General features: G+C 38.2%; 1 protein-coding gene across 2 annotated transcripts in view; it reads left to right on the top strand.

The window, feature by feature from the left end:
- Nucleotides 1-27,295, top strand: part of LOC144685788 (matrin-3-like) — a 65,664-nt gene that overhangs the window by 27,964 nt on the left and 10,405 nt on the right. For both annotated transcript variants that reach the window (XM_078550662.1, XM_078550663.1), the window contains 11 exons: nt 6,745-6,806; nt 7,185-7,223; nt 8,467-8,582; nt 13,010-13,083; nt 14,726-14,863; nt 15,720-15,851; nt 19,157-19,297; nt 22,652-22,783; nt 23,344-23,396; nt 24,583-25,003; nt 26,504-26,840. In XM_078550662.1, coding sequence (XP_078406788.1) covers nt 6,745-6,806; nt 7,185-7,223; nt 8,467-8,582; nt 13,010-13,083; nt 14,726-14,863; nt 15,720-15,851; nt 19,157-19,297; nt 22,652-22,783; nt 23,344-23,396; nt 24,583-25,003; nt 26,504-26,840 — 1,645 coding nt within the window. The remainder of the gene's footprint in view (nt 1-6,744; nt 6,807-7,184; nt 7,224-8,466; nt 8,583-13,009; nt 13,084-14,725; nt 14,864-15,719; nt 15,852-19,156; nt 19,298-22,651; nt 22,784-23,343; nt 23,397-24,582; nt 25,004-26,503; nt 26,841-27,295) is intronic.

Consider the following 27,295-nt stretch of genomic DNA (forward strand, 5'->3'; position numbering starts at 1 on the left):
CTTGGAACCATTCTCATCAATCTTTTCTACACTATCTATAAATCCATCACATCATTCTTTAATTACAGTGCCCAGAATTGAGGTCGAACCAATGTTTTATAAAGTTTCATCATAACCTCATTGCTTTTGTTCTCTTCCTCTATTTCTAAAACTCAGGACCCCATATGCCCCATTGCCTTCAAAGCTTTGTGCACATATAACCCTAGATTTCTCTGTTCCTGCACCCCCTTTAGAATTGTACTTATTTTGTGTTGCCTCTTCTCATTCTTCCGCTCACAGTGTACATTTTTACACTTTTGTCTGTTAAAAAGCATATTTTGAAAACGTCAATCAAGTCACTTGTTAATGTTTTAAATACCAGAGGATACAACCTTGGTTTGTGTAATCTTTTCTCATAACTTAACCCTCAGAGTCTGGATATCATTTTGGTAAAATTTCCTTCCATGGCTAAGAAAGCCTTCCTAAGGTGTAATGCCCAGAACTATGTGTAGTACTCCAGGTGTGGTCAAACCAGGGCTTTGTATAGGTGAAGCATGACTTTTATCCCCTTATATTCCAGTCTTCTAGATATTTAAAGGCTGGCATTCTGTTAGCCTTTTTCATTATTTTCTATACCTGTTCATATCATTTTAATGATCTTGGTTCCTGAACTACCAAGTCTCATTGGACCTCACTGTTTCTAGCTTTTTAGCTCCAAAGTGCACAACTTCATATTTGCCTACATTGAAAACTATTTGCCATAGTTTTGCCCATTCACTTTACCTAACAATATCTCTCTGTAATGCTACACTTCCGTATACACTGCTTACAATGCTGCATATCTTTGTGCCATCAGCAAATTTGGCTATGTGATCTATCCTAAGTCAGGGGTCAACAACCTTTCAGAAGTGGAGTGCTGATTTATTCATTCTTAAGGTTTTACGTGCCAGTGATACATTTTAACATTTATAAAGTCTCTATATATAATTACTGTAACCGTACCAGTTTAGTGAGATCCTTGCCTTTGCTTTTCCTTGCTGAGTTTTCCAATGTCTGGAATGTATTTGGATACTTCCACCCCAACCCCAATACACAGCATCTAATTGGTTCTAAAATTACAGGGATTTCGCCTACCATTTTTCAAACGAGAGCCCTCTCCTGACAGTTACCTCACTGATACTGACCTTCGGGCAACTTCGGCTTTCTGGCTGGCTTTTCCAAAAACAAAATTGGAGCCATGCTGTTGCCCAAAGGTCGAAGCAGCAGCGCAGCAATTCAGTGAAATTGATATTGACAGAGCGGCTTTAAAAAGGTGGAATTCTCTGGTTCTGATTTTTTGAAGCTGGTCTGTCAGGTCTGTGGCTCTGGCTGCTCAGACTGGATGATCATCTCTCGTGCCACTGAAAGTCATCCTGCATGCCACCTTTGGCACATGTGGCATAGGTTGCCGACTCCTGGTCTAAGTCACTAATAAATATGGTGAACATTTGAGGCTCCAACTCGGGCTTCTTGTGGGACAATGCTAGTCATTCTGCTAATTTAGCCCCACTCTCTGTTTTCCCCCCCACACAGCCATTTTCCTAACCTGGTGTGTGTTCTGCCTTAAATTCTGTGAAGTTCAACTTTAGCTAGAGGTCTCTCCTGAAGGACTTTTTATCAAGTGCCTTCTGGAAGTCCATATAAATAAACCCATAGACATTCACCCATCCACTGCTTTTGGTCACCTTCAGAAAGTTCATTCAGATTCGTCAGGCATGACCTACCTTCTTTAAACCAATTCAGGCTATCTCTTGATCAGGAGTTGTTCACTCACCCTATCCCTAATTATAGTCTCTAGGAATTTCCTGACAACGGATGTTAGACCAGCTGCTCAGTAATTCCCTGGTTTCCCCCTCTCACTTCTCATGTGCAGTTTTCCAATTTAAAGGAACAGTCCTCAAATCAAGAGAGCTTCGGAAGATTATAGGTAGGGCAATGTTCTCACCTACTTCCTTTGAAACTCTGGGATGGAAACGAAACTGCTTGTGGATTTGTCACTCTTTAGTGGCATTATTTTCATCATTACATGTGTTATTTTGATTATGTTAATTTGGATGAGTCCCTGTCCCTAATTCAATGTTAGTTCGTTTGGGATTTCTGGCATGCTAACCTCTTCACTATAAATACTGACGCAAAGAAAGTAAACAATATGTCTGTAATTTCCTTATTTTCATTGGCAATATCACCATTGTCAGTTTTTAAAGGGCTCACTCTGCACCTGACCACTCTTTCACGAATGTGATTGTAAAAATATTTTGTGTTGATTTTGAGATCCCTTGCAAGTTTCTTTTCGTATTTTTTTAAAAATCTTACTACAGTAGCTGTTTTGCACCTTTTGCTTTTCTTTATTTTTCCCATTCTCCAGGATGTGTGCTGTTTTTGCATTTTTGTATGCTTTTTCTTTTTGGTTTATGTTGTTTTTCCCCCCTCTTTATTTGTCCCTGGCTGTCTTATCCAGCAAATAGAGCCCCTTAGGGGTATCAAATGGTTCTGTATCACTTTACATTCACTTTAAATTCTTTTTAAAACACCAATCACCACCACAGCCATTGCCATCTCTCTCTCTCTCTCTCTCTCTCTCTCCTCCCCCCCTCCCCCCGCCAACCCCCAGCTTCTGTTGTTTTACCCATTAACAGATTTGCACGGTTTACTCTGGACATTTTCCGTCTCTTCCCATTGGAGTCAGCTTTAATCTAGAATATTAGTATCTTTCACATTTCTCCCTTTCAAACACTATGTTGAACTTGGATCACGTTATGATTGCTATTAACTAAATGTTGGCATATTGTTAGGCTGTTGACTGTATCTGGCTCATTACTTACTAGTAAATCTAATACACATAACCCCCTGGTGGCTTTAGGACATATTGCTGCAGAGAACTATCCCGGACACATTCAAGAAATTTACTGCCTTTCAGACGTACTAGTTTACTTACCCCAATCCATATTAAAATTAAAATCCCTGATTAAAACTTCTTCCTTTGCTGCATCATTGTTCAATCTCTGCAGTTGTATGATCTATCACTTCACAGCTGCTACCAAGGGGCTTGCACAGAACTTCAACTACAGTCTTAGATTCTTTTTCGCTTCTTAATTCTACCCATATTAAGTTTCAACTGTCTACATATTATACCCTTGCAAATGATTGGAAGTTATTTCATCCTTAATCACTAAGGCTTAATCCTTAATCACTCCCCCTTCTACCAGTTTCCCTGTCTTTACTGTAGAGCTTATAGCCTAGTCTATATAGTTCCCAGTCGTCGTCATTTTTCAGCCATGTCTCAGTCATGCCTACCTTGTTATGCTCTCCAAGTTGAATTTGAATCTGCAGTTCATTCAATTTGTTCTTTATAGCCTTCGTGGTTGTATAAAGTATGCTTATTTGGGCCACATTGCCTAACTTGTGCTTCTGCTCTCATGCTTAATTCACACATTCCTTATTTGTCTCTCCTGGTTTAATGATTTCATATATGCGGGGAGGCGGTGGCATAGTGGTATTGTCACTGAACTAGTATTCCAGAGACCCAGGGTAATGCTCTGGGGACACGGGTTCGAATCCCACTGTGGCAGATGGTGAAATTTGAATTCAATAAAAATCTGGGATTAAAAGTCTAATGATGACCACAAAACTATTGCAGATTGTCATAAAAACCCATCTGGTTCACTAATGCCCTTTAGGGATGGAAATCTGCTGTCCTGTTTGGCCTAGATGTGACTCCAGACCCACAGCAATGTGGAGCGAGGGCAATTAGGGATGGGCAATAAATACTGGCCTAGCCAGCGGCGCCCACATCCCATGAACGAATAATTTAAAAATGTTAGTTTTTCCCTTTACCTGAAGTGCCTAAAGCACAATTTCTGACTCTTACCTTATTTCCTTCTCTAGTTTGTCCTTCAGGAAATGCCCCTTGAAATGGAGCCCCTCTTTTCCCACACCACTCTTCCAGCCACATGTTCACCTCCCTAATTTGTTTATCTCCATGCCAATAATTTAGAGATTATAACACTTGCAGTCCTGCTCTTTAATTTTATCTCCTAGTTCCTGGTGCTCTTCAAGTAGGACCTCTTGCCTACTCTTTCCTATGGGTTTGTTCCCAACATGGATCACAATGACTGGATCCTTCCCCGCTCCCTCTCCAATACCCTTTCAGCTAGTTTGACTCCTGGCACTGACTGGAAAGACATGAGGACAGTTGCACATGCGCATTCGACCCGCACTACAAATAAACACAGCCTTTGAGATGTCTCTCACCCTAGCATCAGAAAGGCAACCTACCATGTGGAACTCATGATCCTGCTTACAAAAAATGCTATCTGTCCCCTATGACTACCATTTTAGGCTCCCCCTCGCCTTCTACTTTTGGGCAGCCTCCTGGTCCACATTTTGGCTGTCCTTCAGAAAGTCTTGATCCTATTCAAGTGAGAATAAGGATAAATTGTAGAACTGAATTTGTACTTATAGAAATCATTGTTCTCGTAACCTCATATACCTGAATGACGAAAACGCTCCAGCATGTAGTGCTAAAATTCAGCCTAATGTGTAGATTCTCAGAATCGCAGTGCTAGTTATAAATTATTTTGGCATGCTATTATTTGTTTGTGAAAGTTGTCAAATAAAGAAGCTTGTTAAGTTATTAGCATATTGTCTTACCTGGAAGTTGCATGACTGAGGATGAATTGTGATGGCATTATCAAACTCATTTTTTGAAAGAAATTTGAACTCTGCCGACAAAATACCTATCTACCATTCATCCCGCTTAATTCTTTTTCTGACTTGGTACACGTAGAGCTTTTTTTGAAAAAAAATTATTACTTTGCTTACGTTGCCTCCATTGGGGTTCAAAGAATTAAAGGAGTTCAGAGCAAGCCTCAATATGCAATATTGTTGCACTAGAAATAATATGCCATAAATTTCTTGAAGGCACTGTCTGTGTGACCTCATCCCCTTCATGCCCTGTCCCACTGCCTCTTGCAAGTTTTGTATTCCATTTTTATATTTACATTTCTGCAAAAAGCAAAGTATGAGGATGATAATCAATGGTAATTAATGAAATTCCGTTATATCTTTGCTTTTAATTTTTAGATTCACAGATAATTATGAACATTATCGCAAAATACTTTAAACTTGTTCATTTTCATTTAATATGGTTGGCATGGGCAGAATTTGTGTTTTCTTACCGCCCATGATCAGTGTGTTTTGCATGTGAGGGGTGGGTGATTGTCCCAATTTAAGTAATTCCAAAAGCAAGCTTTTTGTGAATTTAAAAATAAGGAAGGTTATTCATTATTACACGCTTGCCCCGGAAATTTAAAACGCAACATCTCACTCATTCAACTCACACACACTATCAGTCAGACAAAGAGTAGATAAAAATGAGGGAAATACAATACAGTTACAATGTAGCCTGTAGTTTCTTAGATGAGTTGATGCTTTAGTTGAAGTGAAGGTCTTCTACAGCAGAGGATTTTCAGTAAGCTGTGAAGCCTCTTCTAGTCAATTTTCCAGGAGCTTGGTTCTCAGGCGAACTTGATGTTGGAACAGGTATGGGAGATTCCTTCTCCCACCTTCAAGGTATGGTTGTTTACTACCTTGGTTGTTTAATTGACGTGGAACTGGTTCGATGGCTGTCTGATGGATTTTGTTGTAGAACAGCTTGCTGTTTTAAAAGTGACAACAAATATGGCTGTCTGACCATGTGACCTGTTATAAGTTCACAAAGTTGTTTCCTGGGTGGCCAGATTGATTATATTATCCTGCATGATGGTTTTCACACCATGAGAGTTTGAGGCAGCTTGTGCCTTTCTATCTGAATGACCCATTCAATTTGAAACTAACCTTTTGAATTAGCTTCGGGAAAAGGATTTTGAGTCAACATCAGTCTGGAAAGTTCCTTTTGTTTCCTCTTGAGATGGGAGGGTTTCAATCAACAAGAGAAGTCAGGTAATCCTTGGGTGGCGATCATTTTGTAGCCTATTGTGTTTTTTAAAAATATAAATATTGACTGAAAGTCCATTATATACTGGAACATGACATGGTTTTGAAAGAGGTTGACTAACAAGTTAGTTCCTCGTGGTTCGTGAAGTGAGTTAAGGAAATGGAATCCTTTTGTGATTTCCCCCCTCAAGCTACATATCTTCAAGATCTTTTTTCATGGAATGTGGAATTGTGGAATGTGATCTCCAAAACATTGGTAAAAATCTTGTGCTCCTACATCATTTAAAACAGAATTTGATTTATTTACTCACCATAAAACAGTGAGCTTAATAGAATTGTCGATTTGCCAAAGCACATGTAAAATTCATGAAATCAGATGCAATCAGAGTAGAATCTGATTTATTTGGTAAATGTCTATCTTCTTCTGATCGGCAAGCGACAATGAAAGTGGCCTGCAATTACCTTTATAAAACTGTAGGAAACTGAATTCTGGATGTCATGACATTTCCTGTAACTTATCAATGAAATGATTGGTCTTTCTTCATTGACGATATGTAGAGAATATTTAAGCTGAGGAATATGGCTCGATGAATTTACCTTTCTACTAATAGTGAAATATAATGCAAATACTTTTTTGGAAATCCATGCTTCTGTTGTTTTACTTTATTATCATACAGTACTACTAGCTCTGGGAAGTCACCAAGCTTGTAAATTATTACTTCATGTCGGTATTACAAATTGGATTTTTAATTTCTATTAGTTTGTTTCTTAATGTTCTTTTTTCCTTTATAGGATTGGAATCAGCACAAAAATAGTACAACACACAGACGGCTTTGTGACCTCCTTGTGGAAATGTATGGAGATTTTTGTTTGCTAATGATGTTGTACAGTATACTTTTACTAACTTAAGTGCATTAATCAGCCACATTATTGTAGCATTGCCTGGTTAGTTAAATTATATCAGTTATATCTGGTTGTTTCTAGAAATATAAAATGAGGATTTGTAGGAAAAAGTTAGTTGTAAACATTTTACATGATGGTTTGAAGCTTTATCCTATGGCCATGATCTATTCTGCACCTGATTGGTTCTTCAAAGATGTAAAGTTGAGATCCATGTGATATATACTTAACAGCTTTGAAGTATCAACTGTTCATTCTGATAAAATTGTTAATGATTACTGTAAATTAAATGATGGGGGCTTTGTAGTGATTTATAATGCCTTCATTTCTAGATATCCGGAATGGAACCCAGATGCCTTTCCACCCCAAATGTAAGTGTTCACTTCACGCGTACACAAGTGTTCAAATATTTGTTTTAGTCCAGTTTTTATACTGGACCCTAGGTACAGCAGCATCATTAGCCTGATTTTACATTTTGATCCCTTGCACATCCTATAATTACTGCTAGATAAATTACACTGGACCAATGTCCAAGGAATCTACAATGTTGCTTTTCTGTCCATCATTTTCAGGGTCCATTGCTGAGGAAAAGCCCCATAGTGTTTTGTTTATGACAGAAAAGTGTAGCCTTTTATTTCTTGTAGTGTAAACTAAAAATGTTTGAGTCTACCATCGAGTAACATTTATAGAAACAATAAAATTCATCACAGTTGAATGATTTGAAGCTCACATCAGTGAACAAATGTGTTGTTTTGCATTAAGACCCTAAACTCCTTAGGAGGTGAAAGCTCAACAGTGAAAATCAAGCTTACTAAGGAAAATAAAGCTCCTTTTGCGCATGCACTCATGGCTTCATAGGTTAATATGTGGAAGGTCCTTTCAGAAATGACATGTAAACCACCATCTTAAGCTGTTTTTCTGATCTGACGTGACTAACATTCCTTATGACCAGTTATTTTTGTACAATTTGGAGGCTGAATGAATGAGAATGTTAGATTATATACTACAATATGGTCTTTTAACAGCAGTAGCTACAAGTAAGATTTTTTTGTACAATCTATTAAATTTTGCACAGATTGGATTACTGATACAGTTTATGATGTAGTGTATTTTCTGTGTAAATTGATGCTCATGGACATTTAAATTTGGAAGTGCACTTTAATAATCAACGCTTGAGAGTCCTTCATGAAACTCATGTTAATTCTGTTTATAAAATTTTTGAGGAGTAGCTTTCTCTCAAAGCTTGGACAAGACCCTGTATTTCCAAAATTTTATTGACCTTAATAATTCTTGTTTAATATCTTGCTGCCTGGAATCAGTAAGCTGCTAGTGCTCTTTTTTCCGCATAAGAGGAAGGACTGTAAAAACAACAGAATTATTTTATGGTACCTTCTCAACCATCCTTTTGAACCACTGCCATCTAGCACATTGTTTCAATGTAACCAATTAAAAACCTCAGACATTATATTGCATATAAGCAACAGATATACAGACACTTTTTGTTTTAACTAATTATTTTACATTAGAATTAATGCTTATGAAACCACTTAATCTTTCATAATTTCTGATTTGTGTGTGTGAGAGTTTTGCTTTAAGTTTTTTCATTGCTTCCAGGGCCGATCCGCTGGTTTTACAGTCAACAAACCTGGCACCAGGTATTCTGGGTCCCCCACCATCTGGATCCTTCCTTTCATCCAGCAGAGGCATGGGAGGAATGGAACCCCATGGGGGTAATGATCATCAACTGTATTATTATATTTTAAAGTTGCAGGGGAGAATGTAATTTTCAGCATTGTGCTCAGTGCTGAAAACTAGTGTATTTTGTTGTCTACAAGCAGTTCATCTCGGGCTTGAATCTTTGTTTAAATGACAAAACTTATGATGGAATTAAATAATGCACCAGATTTAAGCTTCTATCGGCAAACTTGAATGTAGCTATTGCAAAAAGCAGGTTAGAAGTGTAGATCCAACCTCTTAAAACATCCACATTTAAAAGGTTATATCAGACAAAAAGTGATAACCATTATACTTTTTACATTAAAGTTAATTGCACAGTTTCCGGTTATAGTATCATGAGTGCTCCATTTATTTTGTGTAGAAATAGCTGTGTTTACTCTTGTTCGCACCTTGTTAAGGTGCACTAAATATAATAAAAAGAACCTCTCACAATCGTTAATTAAGTATATTCTTTTAGAAAATTAACTTTTTATTTTCATCCCATTGACATTTTATGGCTGATATAATGTTAAACTAAAGGCTATGTGCGTTGCTCAAAACCTAAGGCATTGAAAGTGACTGTGATTTACTGCTATGGATGCAAAACAGGTCTGGGTAGCATTGCAAAGATTCTGCAATGTCTTCTACAGGAAATCTTTTAGACACTTCATAATTTATTGCACAGAATAGGTCTTGCATAAGCCAAGACTAAATTAATTCTGTTAGCTGAGGAGACTATTGATCAGTTATTTTATTTCACTTATTTTTTGCCTACCCACGGAAGTGATAAAAGACTTTCTGGCAAATGTTTAGGTTAATAATAATGTTGGCCTAGACTGTGACAGCACCTCAATATTATTTGTGCAATGAGTTATTGCCATTGCCATGCTATATCAGCCATTATGTATAGTGGACAAATTGTTTTTGCGTGAATGCATCGCAGTAAGCAGTGGGACTGAATAAGTAAACAGTATGTTAAATGCTGTTATTATTTTCATTAAAATCTTGCTTTAAGCATTCAGATTTAAAATGTGTTGAAGCAAATATAAAGTTCAAATAGCAAATCATTGATACAACACACTGGTATTGCAATAATAATTGGACAGAAAATAAATGTTGAATGCTGTCCAATATATTAGGAACTCACAAAAACAGAAAGTAAAGAAAATGAAATTAAGGGTAAAGCTGCATATAACAAATCTTCATGACTGTCTCAAGCATATTTGAAAGGGGAATGTGTCAGGGCATTAATACTGCCACTTCCTGAACAGAGGAGGGTGATCTTTGGACAATCCTATCCTTTCACACCCTTACACAGCAAAGACATGAGGCATAATGTAAACAAGCCAAGAAGGAGAAATTGAAAAAATTAGAGATGGAAAGGAAAAAAAAAGTTGAAGACCACCAAATTCTGTCTGAATCTAAAACTGAAATAAGTAAATGATTGCTGACCAACTGATCTGGAAAGCATTTTACAAATGGAACTATAAAATAATGCATTGAAGGAGGCCATTCAACTCATTGATCTTGCACCAGCTCCTTCAAAGAGCAGTTCAATTAATCCCACTCCCTTGCTCTTTTCCCATATCCCTGCAGTTTTTTCTTAAATTCTCTTTTGAAGACTACCATTACCTTTCTACCCACCACCCTATTGGCCGGTGCATTCCAAATCCTAACCACCTTGTGTAAAAAAGTTTGTCGCCTCTGGTTATTTTGCCAATTACCGTATATCTGTGTCCTTTAGTTATCAAGCCCTCAAATAATGGAGACAGTTTCTCTTTATTTATCTAAACCTTCAAGATTTTAAACACCTCTATGAAACTTAGTCTTAACCTTCTCTGGTCCAATTATTATTACAATACCAGTGTGTTATATCAATGGTTTCCTATTTGTACTTAATGTATGCTTACCCACCTAACTATAATCCTTCTTCACTGGAGCCACTCCAGTAAATCTCTGCTATATACCTATATAAAGGCTTCATGTCTGTAGTCCATATCTTTAGGACTTTTTCCTCATTAAAGCAGAGAACATTAAATTCAGAATCTGCTAAAGCTAATAGATTATAGACACCTACATCACCTGAGGAGCTTGGTGACAAAGACTGTACCTCTAAGCTGCACACAACAGGTAGACCAACTATTCCGCACAAATGCAAAAGGGAGCTCAAGGGTCTGGTTCAATGTTAATGACTATTGCAGGTTTAGTCTCTTGAGAACCAGGACCCAGATTACTCAGATCTAAGACGCATGGAAGAACTCTGACACAACTAAGACGAGGTTGAGTTGCATGAACATAGGTGAGCGAGTTGTAATTTGAAGACTGCAACATTGTCATAATGTTGCTAGTTCTTGAAGATATTACTTGCAGAAGCAAGGAAACAGCAACACATATACACTCCCTCTCTTTCTTTCATATTCTACATCACATAATGCATCAACCTCTGTGCCTGTTCAGTCTAGCTGGAGGGGAAAACAATCTCCAGTTATAACCCAACCTCAGGCTTAAGTGGCAAGTAGCAAAGATGCCATACTGGACATTGTAGATGCATCTGCCAGCTAGTTGACAGTAGCTTGTTCACTAGCGTCCATCCAGATATGACCTATTGGGTATCTCAAAGCATAGCTACCCATTGATTTTTCCCTGCAGAACAAATTTTGGAGTCTCCTGAAAGGGGTCAAAGCAGGCCCACTGCATAAGAAGCTTAACTTGCAGGAATGCTTGAGATTTGCATAATTTCTTAAAAAGCACTGTGGGTTAATTTTGTTCACAAGGCATTAATCCAGGCTTCAGGTAGAGTTGTTGAATGATCCTCGCCCTCTTGGCTATGTTTTGAGTTGTTCCCTTGGAAACTTGCAACAAAAGATTATAAAACATAGGATTTAGGTTGTTAGTCTAGAACAATAATCTCGGCTCAGATTCAGGCCTGAGTGGTTTTTAATAGACATTGACTAATAATAATATTGGTTTTATGTAGCTATTCTGCAGTTTTATATTGAATGGTAAGCAATTAATACCCGTTTATTTATCTACAAAGTCTCGATAAAGTTGATCAGACTTGTAATCTTTCATGGATGACTTCCAGTTACCCCAACAGTGCTCTATTCTTCAAAAGAAATATGTCCCATTCTTATACTATTTGGCTACTTAGGACATCTATGCACAACGCACGTGCAGATGCACGATTACTAAGGCCATGTTTAGTTGTTTATCACGCTTCTAATCTTTTAACCTTCATCTTTGTTCTACAAGCTTTGTTTCTAGTCATTTGAATGAGTAAGACAAATGGCTTTGCCAGACTTTATCATATGTGATATCTTAACAACTGCCCTTTTATCTAGACAGGGCCTGTCTCTTAACCTGGGCATAAATCATTGTTTGCCTTTGAGTTTTCCAAACTGTCTTTTGTTCATACATTTTCTCTTTCCTCCACATTTATTCTCTAGCTAAAATGTTAAAGTGAAAGTATGATGGGGATACTTTGACCAGTTTAAAACATTTTAAGATATTCTAACAGAAAGCAGGTCAAGACAACACTGGAAAGTTTTAAGAAGCAGCCAACTGGTGATCCTGTAAATATGGTCAATATTAGCTAAATAAGCTTTTAAGACCCATTTCATGTAAAAAGGCAATGTCTTTCAGAGCAGAGGTAAATTAAGCCAAATGACTAAGGAGCTGCCCCCCTCTTTTCCCATATCCATGGACTGATTGAACAGTATTGGTTAGCTTCAGTTGACATGAAAGCTCACATTTAGATCAGAGAAATCCCATAGAGATTATTTCAAATTAGCAGGGTGCACTTGCAATACAGCACACTGCTACTTAACCAGATCTCAATGCCTAAGACCTTCATTAAACATCTATCTGTGCTGCAACCTTCCTGTTACTCAGCAGCATGGGTAACTGATAAGGTTACCCTCAACAGATGAAATAGAGGGAGAACTTTATAATTCATTGGGGGGCTCCTTAACAGAAAACCTGTCCTTGCCAAGTGAGGTTGGGGGAAGTGGCTGGTACAGACAGCACAATCCTTATTTTGATCCAAAAAGCCAAGTTTACCACACTGAAGTGTTGGGGAATGCCCTGTGAATCAGGCAGGAGGTAATATGCAGCATAGTGCTTCTTTATTCGTGTTTATGTAGCCACTTTTGTTGAATCTTTTTATGAGCTGGTTCCTTTCACATAGGTTAGAATGTGTTTCGGCCCCTTGATAAGCTAGTACCTCTGTGGTCAACTTTATGTAACAGTTCAAAGCTATGACATAATTGATCTAATTTGTTTTGGTTGTCTATCATTTTCAGCCAAGCTGTTGACATTGCGCCACAATGTTTAATTAAAAAAATTATTTGGGAAGTGAAAATAAAAGAAGACAAAAGGAACACAAAGACGTAAATATGAAACCTTTTGGCAGTAACTTTGCTTAATTCTTTCTCTCTTTTAGCATCCAGTCGCAAAGGTCCTATGGATAACAAGCAAGGGAACAATGTTCAGAGGCTAAAGAAGCCACCCAGAATGGTTAGTATTTCATACTCCTGTAAGATTCTTGTACGAAAGTTACTCATTGCCATGAATAAAATCTAGTTTTGAAGAAGCTAGCTAATCATTTGATGAGAGATCAACAAAATGGCTGTACTTTCAGTACCTTTAGCTGATCTGCATAGTGAGGTGGGGGATGGGGGCCACTGCAGTGGTGCTGGTTATGATCAACACACTGAGTCGTGACTGAATATCTGTAGTTATCCATGTGGTAAGCATCTGACCTTGAAATATATTTGTGGTTGAAATGCTGAGCATATGACTGGGGTGAAGAAAGCAAGTGGTGAGTCACTGAGCTACTCCCCTGTACCTAATTGTACATATACATAGAACAGGGTTGATAGAGACCTGATGCAGCCTACTCGTGTTCTATCTCCACAAAATTGTGCATGCAGTATGAGTAAACTCAGAATGGTGGGGTAGCAGTTAGTAAAAACAAAAAACTACTGCGGATGCTGGAAATCCAAAACAAAAACAGAATTACCTGGAAAAACTCAGCAGGTCTGGCAGCATTGGCGGAGAAGAAAAGAGTTGACGTTTCGAGTCCTCATCAGTTAGCAGTTAGTGTCTGTTCACAAAATAACTTGCGCGTACATCAAAGAATACTCCTTTGCTTAGCATCATCATTTTAGTGATCACTCTTCCATACTTTGTGAAATAGGTGGAAATTATGACTAGACTTAAAAGGGCAAATGTCTGTTTTGTACAAGTTAATCTCTATGTATAATTAGGTAGTACTATACTTGATGCTCAGCTTGTTGGTATATTTATAGGTGAGATTTTTCCAATTTGAATGCCCATTGAGATCAAGGTTTTATTTGGTTAAGGATTCTATTATTTTAAGTATCATCTCTGAACTACACCAGAAAGCCATTAGATTATACCAGTTTCCTTTAACTGATAAGTTATAAATGAAAATGTATGTTCAGAGGGTTTTGGAGAAGGAAAGAAAAATACGCCAAGAATTTGTTTTATTTTTCAAGAGGGGTGGATTTTTAAATTGCATTTCCACAAACTTTTGGACATCAACAAAGTGAGAGATTTCGAAGAGGAATCCTGCATTAAATGTCCTCCTATCACATTAAACGGATCTAAATTTTAAGATCCATGTCCGGAAACTAGGAGTGAATTCAGACTCCTGAATTAAGCTTTTAGTTCAATCTTGAATTCAAAGAGTGCAAAATGCAGAAAATGTTGGTACAGTTAGGATGTTCTGCCCATTATAGTTAAAAGTCTATGTCTTGTGATGTGACAGAATGCAGTTTTTACTGTAATATTACCCAGGAAGCACTATGTGCCTGAGCAGTACGTTGCACATGGAAAATACTGTGTGGTTTAAACATACATCGCATTAGGAAGCATGATGTAACCTGAGCAGTGAATTGCATTTGTCGTGTGGATTTGTGTGGGTGATGGGGAGGAATAATTGTCACTGCTTGACCATGCTTGGTAATACAGTGTACCAAGGGAATTCTACGTTGACTGAGCACACCATTACAACCAGAGACCATTGCTTGACCTAGTCAGTGCTTTAATTTTGGAACAGTGTATAAACTTAAGCTTGAATGTATTGTAACATTAATAAATGCCTTTTGCTGCTAATCCTTTTCTCCTATCTTAGAATGTGAACGAAGAACCTGGGCGAGTAGTTCACATTAGTGAGTTGCAGCGAGGTAAATGTATGAATCGTGACCTGATCAAGCTGGCTGAACCTTTTGGGAAGGTTACAAACTACTTGTTGATAAAGTCAAAGGGTGAGGTAAGCATAAGCCATGGCTAGACGGTCAATCCTTTCTTTGCATTGTATTGAATCCTGTGGAAATTTAACAATCATTCCAGGTTCCTGGTTGTGTTATAAGTTTGTGTCATGAGAACAGAAAGGACAGAATCCGTTTAAGAAATTTGATAGTTATGATACAAGAACGTAAAATGCTCGTGATGAGAAAAGGCTGGTCAGCTCATTGAAGCTCAACCTTCCAGTACTCCAGTTTACCCAACCAATCACTTAAACTGTCTTTGACTTGACGTTAGCTGTAATCCCTTGCTGTTGTTCTACTGGCCAGTCTAACCTTGATTTATTGTTTTGCTTTCACCTTATCTAAACTATTTAATGCTTTGCAAATCGTAGAGAAGCCTTTTGTTAATTTTCTTTCTAGAAATTTAGTTGAATCTTGCCTCCTAATGCAGTCCCATTACATTTAGCATCATTCTTTTTTCTGCCCCCTGACCAATATATGTATCTCCCTTTTGAAGTGTGAAAACTAAAATTATGCAGTGCTTAAAAATGTGCATCACTAATGAACCTCTGTAAACTTTTCTGTACTGTTTTGATGGGTATGCAAGCATTTTTATTTTAAACAATTGTTTCCCTACACTGTTTCAACATTAGAGCTGATGGTCTGCAGTCAGCCTCATACCATTGAAAGTCTCCCTGTGCTAATTCCATTCCTTCAGTGTGTATTGGTGTTTGTCTTCCCCCTGGCCCTCCCCCCACTGTACAACCCTTTGCTTGCCATTAGGTTTGAATATCTATATTTGAAGCTGGTCGTACAAAAAAAATTAGAGGTGATTGTGAAAATCTTATTTGCATTCAACATTTGTATTTTTAATTATAGGGATTTGTGGAATTGGCTTATCCTGAAGCGGCTCAAGCCATGGTCAAGTTTTACCAGATGAAACCTACCTTTGTTGATGGCAATGTCATCAGAGCAGAACACTCTCAGAAATACAAAAAGTTGACTATAAAGGTATTTTCTTCATAATGGGATGTAAGGGAGCTAATAGCTTCATCCATATTTATATAGGTTTGCTTTCCTATAAGTACAGTTACATTTGCTTCAGAGCCCCAGATAATAAATAAAGACACAGGAATCTGCTCAATTGTCGTAGGTCTAATTTAAATAAGCAGGACTTATACTCCCCAATAACATTTTGGACCTAATTTAGTTGTTTTATAAGGTTATTTTCATGTCTGATCTGAAACTTAATTGGTGACATTTTTTTCTTGCCTTCATGCATATCATGTACAGCCTCACTATCTTCCAGAATTATGCAATTGCAATATCAAGGCATTGCTGCAGATTCTGGAAGTTGTCTCGTGATTACATTGTACTTTTCATTAATTGATCCTAATAGTTGAAAATGTATACTGACTTTGTATTGATGCAAAATACTTACCTCGAGTTAGCAGGTTTGGGCAGACTGTATACAATTTGAGTTTGCATAATGTTATAATCCTCAAAATATTATACTGATGGTAATTCCCATCTGTGCTTGTTTTGTCTTGTACACATTGGAGTTTGGGTATTGTTACAATTCATTTAATGTTATGCAGATTTGTGGCCCAGGTTAACAGAAGATCAGATAATGTTATACTGTTTTTGCAAATACACATATCCCTAAAAGTAGCATTGCAGGTTAATAAGGAATTTTAAAAAGTGCTTGGATTTATTTCTAAAGAGAATTAAAAAGTGGAGAAGTTATGCTAGACTTATATTGAACCATGGTTAGACCACACTTGGTTGGCATGGTTCTGGTTGGCATATTAGAAACATTATACAGAGGCATTGGAATAGGTGCCAGAGTTACAAGCATGATACCAGAATCATGAATAATACTGTGGCTAATTAATAATCTTGTTGTAAAAGAACCTTTAGGGTTGAATGACCATAATATTATAGAATTTTGCACTATATTTGAAAGTGGGGTAGTTCAACCTGAAGTCAGGATGTTAAATTTGAACAAAGGAAATTACGAAGGTGTGAGGGACAAATTGGCTGAGGTGGATTGGGAAAATACATTAAAAGGTATGATGGTACATAGGGAATGGATAGTCTTTAAAGAATTATTACATCATTTACAGCAACTATATATTCCTTCAAGGCACAAAAACTCGAAAAAGAAGTCAGTCAACTGTGACTAACAAAGTAAGTTATGGATTGTATAAGATTAAAAGAAAAGGCCTATAAAGTTGCCAGAAATAGTAGTAAACCTGAGGGTTGGGAGGATTTTAGAATACAGCAAAGGAGGACTAAGAAACTGATAAAAGGGAGAATAGAACATGAATGTAAACCAGCAAAAAACATAAAAACAGACTGTAAAAGCTTCTATAGGTATGTAAAAAGGAAATGTTTGGCTAAGACAAATGTGGGCCCACTACAGGCAGAGTCAGGAGAATTTATATTGGGGAATAGAGAAATGGCTGAGAAGTAAAATGATCACTTTGTATCTGTCTTCACTGAGGAAAGATAGAAGAACTCTCCCAGAATTAGAGGTGCAAGGGACTAGGGAGAATGAGGAATTGAAGGAAATTAGTGTTAGTAAGAAGGCTGTACAGGAGAAATTAATGGGACTGAAAGTTGAAAAGTCAGAGCCTGTTTATTCTATATCTCAGAGTGTTGAAAGAGGTGGCAATGGAGATAGTGGATGCATTGGTGATCATCTTCCAAAATTCTATAGATTCTGGAATGGTTCCTGCAGATTGGAAGTTAGCAATTATCACCTCACTATTTAAGAAGGGAGGGAGGGACAAAATGGGCAACGACGGGCCTGTTAGCCTTACATCAGTGGTAGGGAAAATGCTAGAATCTATTACAGAGGATAAATGGACACTTGGATAATAATAATCTGATTGGGCATAGCCAACATGGATTTATGAATGGGAAATCATGTTTGATGACCCTGTTGGAGTTTTTTGAGGATGTTACTTAACAGAATTGATAAAAAGGGGAGTCAGTGGACGTAACTTGGATTTTCAGATGGCTTTTGATAAAGTCCCCCACAGGAGGTTGGTTAGCAAAATTAAAGCACATGGGATAGGAGGTAATATATTGGCATGGATTAAGGATTGGCTAATAGGCAGAAACAGAGACGAGGAATAAACAGGCTGTGACTTTTGGAGTACCGCAACGATCCAGTACTTAGGGCCCCAGCTGTTCACAATATATATCAATGATTTGGATGCGGAGACCAAATGTAATATTTCCAAGTTCACAGGTGACACAAAGCTAGTTGGGAATATGTGTTGTGAGGAAGATGCAAAGCAGCTTCAAGAGGATTTGGATAGACTTGGTGAGTGGTCAGGGACATAGCAGATGGAATATAATGTGGAAAAATGTGAGGTGGGAGGAACAGGTGTGCAGAGTATTCCTTAAATGGTAAGCGATTAGAAAGTGTAGATGTACAAAGGCACCTGGGTGTCCTCATCAATAAGTCACTGAAAGCTAACATGCAGGTGCAGCAGGCAATTAGGAAGGTTGATGGTATGTTAGCCCTTATCGCAAGAGGATATGAGTACAGGAGTAGTGAAGACTTGCTTCAATTATGTAGAACCTTGGTTAGACCACACTTGGAGTAATGTGTGCAGTTTTGGTCCCTGTAGCTTAGGAAGGGTATTATTGCCTTGGTGTCCTGCCTTAAAGCAATCAATGCTCATTAGAGCGTAATATGGCATTAGGGCTGTTGGAGTTGCTGGGGATGTGTTCCTCGCCAATTCTTCGGTCGAGCCCCCACCATCCTGAAAATTCAGGCCCATGACTTAAGAGCAGAACTTCTTAAATGGTCCATGGAAATGTGCAATAACAATCTCCTTGGAATTTTCGAACAAATTTTACCTTAAAAAAAGCCATCATAATCATAGATGCAATTAGGTTCAGTCATCATATTTCAAGTCAAATTGAGATGGATTAAAAATTCAGAAGAAAATGGTCAGAGAAGCCAATGAGTTGACCCCCTGAAATGACAAACAATTGATGTTCAGCAATTCTGCCTGCCATATTTCTTTCTGATCATAACCCATTGCAACAGCAGTTCACAATGTTGCACTAAATTGAGATCCCAAAATTATAATGACCCTTAAAAAACTTGATTACTCCTGTGTCCATCAGTTGGGCTCAAAATCGAATCATCATCTCATTTGCAGTATTGGAATGATGGTGGAGAGATAGTGAGATGATGAGTGTTTTTATGTGAAGAATACTTGATAAGTAACAACAGTTAAGCTGCTGGGGATTATGCAGTTTAAATAATGTATTTTTCACTCTTTTATGTTTAGGGCAAAGAAAGTGAAGAGCGTAGCCGAGTGGTCCACATCAGCAACTTACCTTCTGTTGGCTACACTGATTCAGAAATTGTATGTCTTGGTATTCCCTTTGGAAAAGTGACCAACTATCTACTGATGAGAGTTAAAAATCAGGTACTTTGGGATTAAAAATGTTAGCAGTAATGTGAAAAATTATATGACTGAGTAATAAATTAAATTAATGGCACCCTATATTACTGTACTACTTTTTTGAGAGATGGCCTTGGTTTTAAATAATAACCTCCAAATAAATACTGGGGGTGTGACTAGTTGGCATTGCAATAGTTGCAAGATTTTAATTAATACCGTGCTGTATGTTCCAAATGGTACAGGACTCATCTTGTTCACTTTCGGGCCATCTGTAAAGAGTTATTGTGTTGCAAGCTTACTTCCTCATTGCCTGTTAACATTTGACAGTTGTAATTTATTTGGATCGTTCGAATTGAATTGGCATTAATTTTAACTCTGGATTTGTTTGGCATTTCAGGATCTAAGACAGAGCAGGTATTTACAGTGAGGAGAAACGTCCATTGTTTGACAGGATTCTGACTTTTGGATAATAGAATTCCGCCCTTTTAATTTTTTTTTCCCGACCTATGCCTCCCCAACACCGGGAGGGGGGAGCATCAGAAATCCCAGAAAATCTCTGCTAATAATAAAGCTGAGAGCAGGCCCAGGGTTGCTGCCACTCAGCTTCGCACCAGTCTGGGCCCAGCAGCCTTCACTCATCCCACTGGAGGACGCTGGCTGTTTGGTAGAGCTGCTGGGTTTGGCAGGTTAGGGAGGCAGGGGATCAGTAGAGCCCGAGTCTTCATTGGGTTCGAGGGGAGGTGAATGGGGAGGGAGCAGCGGAGCTTGAGTTTCCGTGGGGCTGCAGATGTGGAGGGAGAGCATTGGAGCCCGAGTCTCTACTGGGTTTGGGAAGAAGGGCTGCTGTGAGTGTGTGGTGGGAAAGTGTTGAGTTTTGGGATGAGGAGATGCTGAGTGAATCAGTGAAGTGGGTGGGGGGTGAAGGTGGTTGGGAAGAGGAGCTGTCAAGTGAATGAGTGTGGGGAGGTAGGGGGTTTGAGAAGAGGGGCGTGTGTGGGTGGGAAGAGGGGCTGAGCACAATGTGTGTCTGGAGGAAGGGGGCGGCAGTGGGGCTTCACTGAGTCTTCTGTTACCACGGAATATGGAGAGCTTGACTGAAATCTACAGGAGCCCCTAAAAATATTTTTACAAAGTACTTTAATAACTCACATTTTTATATTTATATGATGCATGTTGATATGTAAAATGCAAACTTTAATAATTATATGCTGAATGATGCGGTGCTGCTTTATTGCTGTTTTATTTTTGTTGGCATCTGGAATCACATTAATTTTCAAGTTTTTTCTTTTGTATATATACTTTCATGGGATGTGGGCTTCACTGGTAAGGCCAGCATTGGTTGCCTATCCAAAATCCCCTTGAGAAAGTTGGTGGTTAGTTAAAATGGGGTCACATTGGGAAATGGTTTATGAAGCACTGCCGTCCGTAGTCCTTTGCTTCACTTACATGTACTTAACCTAGCAAGGTCATGTTCTGTTGTTAGAATGGACTTGATCCTGTATTATATGCACTAACTGCATTGAATGCTGAAATGAAGAGGTCACTTTGGTGATTTTATACAATTGCATTAGTCTACTGTTTTGGCAGTAGTAGAGGATGAGCAAAGGGAAAACCACTTGAAGTGTGATAATTCCATCTAGTTGAAGTGAACTAGGAGCATTTGCATTTCACTACAGATCATGAAAAGTACTATAATTACATGATTCCTTGTCACAGAATATTTTCAGGCATTGATGCCTTTGGCCACTAATTTTCAGACTTTTTTGCCTTTGGTAGCCCTCCTCCCCATTTGGTGCTGAATGCAATTTGCTGCCATTTAAGCAGCAAACAATATTTTTTTTTCATTCTTGGGATATGAGTGATGCTGGCAAGGCCGGCATTTACCGTCATTTTTGCCTTTGAAAGTGGTGGTGGCCTCCTTCTTGAACTGTTGCAGTCCATTTCAGTCCATTCCACAATGCTGTTAGGCAGGGATTACGACTCAGTCATAACGAAGAAATGGTTAAATGTATCCAAATCAGGATAGGGATACAATTTGGAGGGGGCATTGAAAGTGATCGTGCTATCATGCACCAGCACTGTAAATGGGAGGTACTCTATCCAGCCCTGCCTCTCTCCCTCCCCAGCTTTTACACTCATCCGCACTAGCTGTTGCAACATGACAGAAAATAGCTTCACTGCTCCCAGTTTTGAATTCGGAATGAATTATTGCCAACAGGGCTATATGTAAATATTGACATCGCAAACGTAGTAGAAAATGGGAGATGCGGGGGAGTAAAAGTATGTATGTAGTTTGGTAAAAATAGATCCAGTGATCTATGAAGAGTACCTATATTGAAGTATGACATCAGAGCCATTGCAAAAGTGGGCGCAATAGGAATAGCAGAAGTAGAAACTAAGAAGGCAGAGTAACCACAGGCAAATTCTTTAGACCTTCAACTGAAAGATTGGATAGGCTGGAGTTGTTTTCCTTGGAGCAGTGAGGTTTGAGAGGGGATCTGATAGAGGTGTATAAGATTATGAGGGACATAGATAGAGTGAATGGGAAGGCACTTTTCCCATTAGTGGAGGGGTCAATAACCAGGGGGCATAGATTTAAGGTAAGAGGTAGAAGGCTAAGAGGGGAGTTGAGAAATTATTTCACCCAGAGGGTGTTGGGAGTCTGGAACTCGCTGTCTGAAGGTGGTTGAGTCAGAAACTCTTGTAACATCTAAGAAGTATTTAGATATTCACTTGCATTGCCATAGCCTCCAGGGCTGTGGGCCAAGTGCTGGAAAATGGGATTAGTGTTGTCAGATCTTTGTTGACTGGCGTGGACATGATGGGCTGAATGGCCTCCTGCACTGTAAACGTCTGAGTCAGTGCATTTTAGGATGGTGGATGATCAAAGAAACGTGAAAACATAAGTACTTTAAATGAGGTGAGAATTTTTTTTCTCGGCACACTATAAAGGGATATTAGGGATGATACTTCGTTAGATTTAAGAAGTGATTATTCACAAATGATATTAAATATTTGAATCTTTTCTAAGGATCATTGTATCATTAGATGCATAGTAATAAAGTTAAAGCCAAAAATAGTTACAGAAGTGCAAGTCCTTAAAGGATTCAAATGAAGGCCAGTTTAATATGAAGACTATGAACTAACACAGTGGGAGAGAGGAATGCCTGCTGCCTAATGATACATTTTCTTGGAAAGATGGTGTTAATGGTCTTTCTCTGGTAAGATAGACGGCCATTCCTAATTATAAGTGAATTTCTTTCAAAGATTGTTTATATGGCTGCCTACAGTAAGTAACCTATATCTGCTGTGGCGCTGAACCACTGAGTATTTCAAGTTTTAGTTACATTTCCTAATGATTCTTTGTTTCAACTACAGGTTTTCCTGGAAATGGAAACACATGAAATAGCAATGGCCATGATTGAAAAGTTCAAGAAAATACCTCTGATGTTTCATGGCAGAGAGCTGAAAGTTTATTTGTCTCAAAAATACAAAAACCTAGTGTTGAGGGTAAGTCATGTGGTTAATGTTAAATTATAATTATAAGGATTGAGGCTAGTGAGTAGTTGGATATGGTTGAAATTTTTGACATTGAGATTAGCAAAATCAGACTGTTTTTGCTGACACACAAACATGCTCTTTCAATTTGCATTGCCACTGTGGCATCATTTACCTCAACCAAAACACGATACTGCTGCCTGAGCAGAACCAGCACTGTTCCAGTAAGCAGCATTGCTGAGTAGCTGGGCAGCACTGACTGGTAATTTAAATAACTAAATGGTTGCAGGTAGATATTCACAGCATGCGCCAGAACAAGTGGATTGCACATGCACATTGACCTCCTCATATTTTGTATCACAAACATAGAACTTGCTGCTAGGTTTGATGTATAATAGAATGATGATGGCATACTTTGTCTACTTTTAACAAGCAAGTTATTTAAACTGTCTAGCATGAAAGTCCCTTCATCTAAATAAAGGAGTCAGTATTGTACTTTTAAGAATTCCCTGCCTACTTCAAGAATTAACACAGGTGGCAATAGGGGAATTGATATTTATTTCTTCTTTCAGAAACAAGGCAAAGGAGTTGATGAACTGTTAAGAAACAGAGAGCGGGAAAACCGGTAAGCTCTGTGCTTAAAAGGGTAAAGATGAAGCCTATTCTATTGTATGTTGGTTAAATTTTAACAGTAACCCTAAAATTATTCAAACTTGTTTGAAGGGCAGTTAAGTAAATGTGACCAAGCTACATTTTAAATAACTTCTGATCATTTAGTTATTAATTATTTAGAATTATAAACAGTTACCTTTACAAATAACCATACTAAGATTTTTGCACTTTAAGATAAAAGCAAAATACCGCGGATGCTGGAAATCTTTAGCTCTGAAGAAGAGTCGTACGGACTCAAAACGTTAACTCTGTTTCTCCCACCACAGATGCTGCCAGACCTGCTGAGTTTTTCTAGCATTTCCTGTTTTTATTTAAGATTTTTGCAAATGGCTATTTGGAGTATGAAGATAGTTTGACACTCCGGCATTAGAAATTAAGCAGAGATAACAAAGGGCAGCATTGCTTTACATGTCTCTGCTGCTAATTTCATGGCATCTTTGGGTGAAGCCTTGTGGGTTAGGTGACAGCCATCATAGATGGATTGTAGCATGTGGAAAGGAGAGAAAAATTTAAAGACCTTAAAAAATTGTTACACTCTCTCCACTCGTGCACCAATTCTTTGCAGGCTAAATAACGGATATATTTCTAACCTTAGAGCAGGGTACTCTCCCGGAGCATTACGACATACATTTACATGTCACCTGATCTTCAGAGTTTCTATGTGTGGTTGCTAATTAGCTCATAATTATGGACAACTTAGTAACTTTGAATTATCATTTTATGCTGCATCCTTATGACAGGAGCAGAAAGAGAATGTAATCACCCGAGAGTAGATTCAAACCCTGTTGTTGCTGAGTAATGAGTATTTTTTGTTTGGTATTTAACTATTTTCCTAATGCCATGGGTGATCATTAACTGAAAAGACGAGTGACCTGCTGCCATGCCTCTGCCAGTGTCACCAGCTTATAGGGAATGCATGAAAACCAATTCTCTATCAGATTTCATTAATTTCCCAGATGCTTAGCATCTGTTCTTTTAATACCAGCTAAAATCAGGATCTTATAATCCAAGTAATCACTGATACAAATCAACAGTGTTGTGTAGAAACTCTGGCCTTTTTCTTTAAGAAAACACTAATGGTGGTACTTTTTGAAATATCCGATACTTAAATTCATATTTTTGCGAATGTTTGATTTCAGGAAAAGAGGTCGTTCTCACAGCCCTCCTTCAAAAAGAGCACGATCACCCAGCAATAAGAGAAAGGCTCAAGATAAATCCAAGAATTCTAAGGAAACAGACAATGAAAGTACACAGATGGGTTCTCCTTCAATGGAAGAGAACAAAAGTCCCAAACAGGTGGAAGGAGAGAATATTGCAAAAATAAAGTCACAGGGTAGCCCCTCCTCAGACACTGAAAACTATGAGGAAGCTGGAGAAGACTTGCTGTTGACGTATGATGAATCAATGAAGGCCAAGTCTGAACCTGGTGACAGAGAGGACGATATGGAGATGGAATTAGAACCAGATATGGAAGTTGGGCACTTCAACGAATGTGAAACTAAAGAGGAGTCGGATGATGGAGAACTGGGTTCTCAAATCTCAACACAATTATCTGAGAAGGTAAGCATTAAGCTCAAAGGTTTGAGACTTGCACATAGTTCATTTAAATATTCTGACAATTTAAAGTCTTAAACTCTATGATTTAGATTACAGTATAAGGTTAAACTGGTTTATGGATTCATGCCTCCCCATCCTGTTTTTATTTGGCTGTTATCAATGCTTTTGAATTCTTGCATTTCAGTCATTTTTCAGTCTGGATTCAGTTCAGAGCGTATTTGTAATATAGTGATAATAGGTAAGGATATATGCCATATTCTATATTAGAAACAAAACAAAGATTCAAGAAGATCCCCTCCAGTACCAGAAAGCCATCATTCTCTTTAGTTCCTCTGATGTTACATCACTAGATGGGACAGTTCTCATTTTTCTGTCTGCTTCCAAGGTTTTTTTCTCTCAATTTTGGAAAACTACATGTGCCCAGCCTTCTGAGCGCTCCTTACATTGAAAAATCTCTCCTTATGGTTCTTCCAACATGTGTGCTGGGAGTCTTGATGGCTTCTTATAGTGAGTTGTCTATATTATAGCATGTGGTTAGCAGCAAGCAAGGCAGAATATCCGTAGGGAAGCAGTCCCACAGCTACCAGGCTGAAACTGCATTATCCATCTCTTTGTATTGGACCATTGTGGCATTGTCTTTTCACATCAACTTCTCTTTAGCTCTGAAGAAGAGTCTTATGGACTCGAAACATTAACTCTGTTTCTCTCGCCACAGATGCTGCCAGACCTGCTGAGTTTTTCCAGCATTTCTTGTTTTTATTTCAGATTTCCAGCATCCACAGTATTTTGCTTTTATAGAAAACTTGGGAGTCCAGTTTAGCACACAGGAACTCTCAAAGAAAATAATATTCGTACAGGTGCATCACTTGAGCCACATTGGTTTGTATAGCTAAACAAAAGACATGAACGTCCTCCAGATTTCTTCAGTGTTAGTGAAAAAGTCATTCATTTGGCCGTTAATCCAATGCTGCTTGATGACCTTTCTAGTTTTGAGTGATGAGCGTAAGAGTTTCTGACTTATTCTTGGATCATTTCATTACTTGTTGGTGCTGTCTTTAGCACTATTTAGCAGAAGCTGCCTCAAAGCTGGCATTGGTCCAGGTGGATTTCAATACTAAGTCTGAATGACCTTTTATATGGTCTTCACCCTCTGTAGAAACATCCCTTCTTTCCCTGCCTGTTTTTTCTGAATTCTTTTTGAGTCCTTGCCTCACTGTATGAATTTGGTTTTTTGCTTATTTGCATGCTTTCAGAATGGCTGAAATTTAATTCCAAAATAAAATTATATGCGGTGATGGTCTAGAGACAGCTGCATCTCTACAGGGCTCCTTTGGATCATCAAACTCAAAATGACCAGTGCCCCATTATTCTGTTACTTTAGCCAAAAATGACATTGGAGCAGCCAAATATCTTACAAGTTAACTTGTCTGTACAGTGAAGTTGTTGAACCACATTGTGAACCTATGACATTTTATTTGTATTTGTAATTTGTTTCCACTTTAGAGATCAGAAGGCATACGGTGTCCAGAATATATGGATGAAATTTTTGCCCTCGATGAGGTTGATGATCCGCATGGTATCCTGGCTCAGAAAATAAAATCTGCCCAAACAGACAAAATGGATGCTGATGTCAGCAAAGGTGAACAAGATGCTGAAAGACAAAGTTATGATCTAAGAAACAATATGGATGAAAACACTGAAGTTGATATAAAAACAAGCGAAGAAGCAAAGGGAAACAGTTCCACAACATTCGGAGAACCATCAAGTGAACAGATCCAGGCTCTCTCTCCTCTTCCAGATGAATACAAGCTTGGGCCATATAAACCCAACAATCCTGTAGGTAAGTTTTTTTTAATATTCATGGGATGTGTCACTGGTAAGGCCAACATTCATTGCTCATCCTTTAATGCCGTTGAAGGTGGTGGTGAGCCACCTTCTTGAATACAACTGAGCGGTTAACTAAGCCATTTCAGAGGGCAGTTAAGAGTCAACCACATTGTTGTAGGTTATGGAGTCACATTTAGGCCTGAGCACTTAGGGGTGGCAGACTTTCTTCCCAAAATGATGTTAGTGAACCAAATTTTTCTATGAAAATCCAATTACTGGTGTTGGCCTTTTATTCTGGATTTTTTATTTAATTAATTGAATTTAATTTCCCAGCTGCTGTGGTGGGATTTGGACTAATTTCTGAGGATCACTAGTTCAGTATCCTTAACATTAATTCCTTCCTTAATTTTTTACTTTCTCTCCATGCAACGACTGATTCTTTAAGTGTTTTTCAACAGGTACTAACAG

This window comes from Cetorhinus maximus, chromosome 10 (genome assembly GCF_964194155.1).
Source record: "Cetorhinus maximus chromosome 10, sCetMax3.hap1.1, whole genome shotgun sequence".
Classification (NCBI taxonomy): Eukaryota; Metazoa; Chordata; class Chondrichthyes; order Lamniformes; family Cetorhinidae; genus Cetorhinus; species Cetorhinus maximus.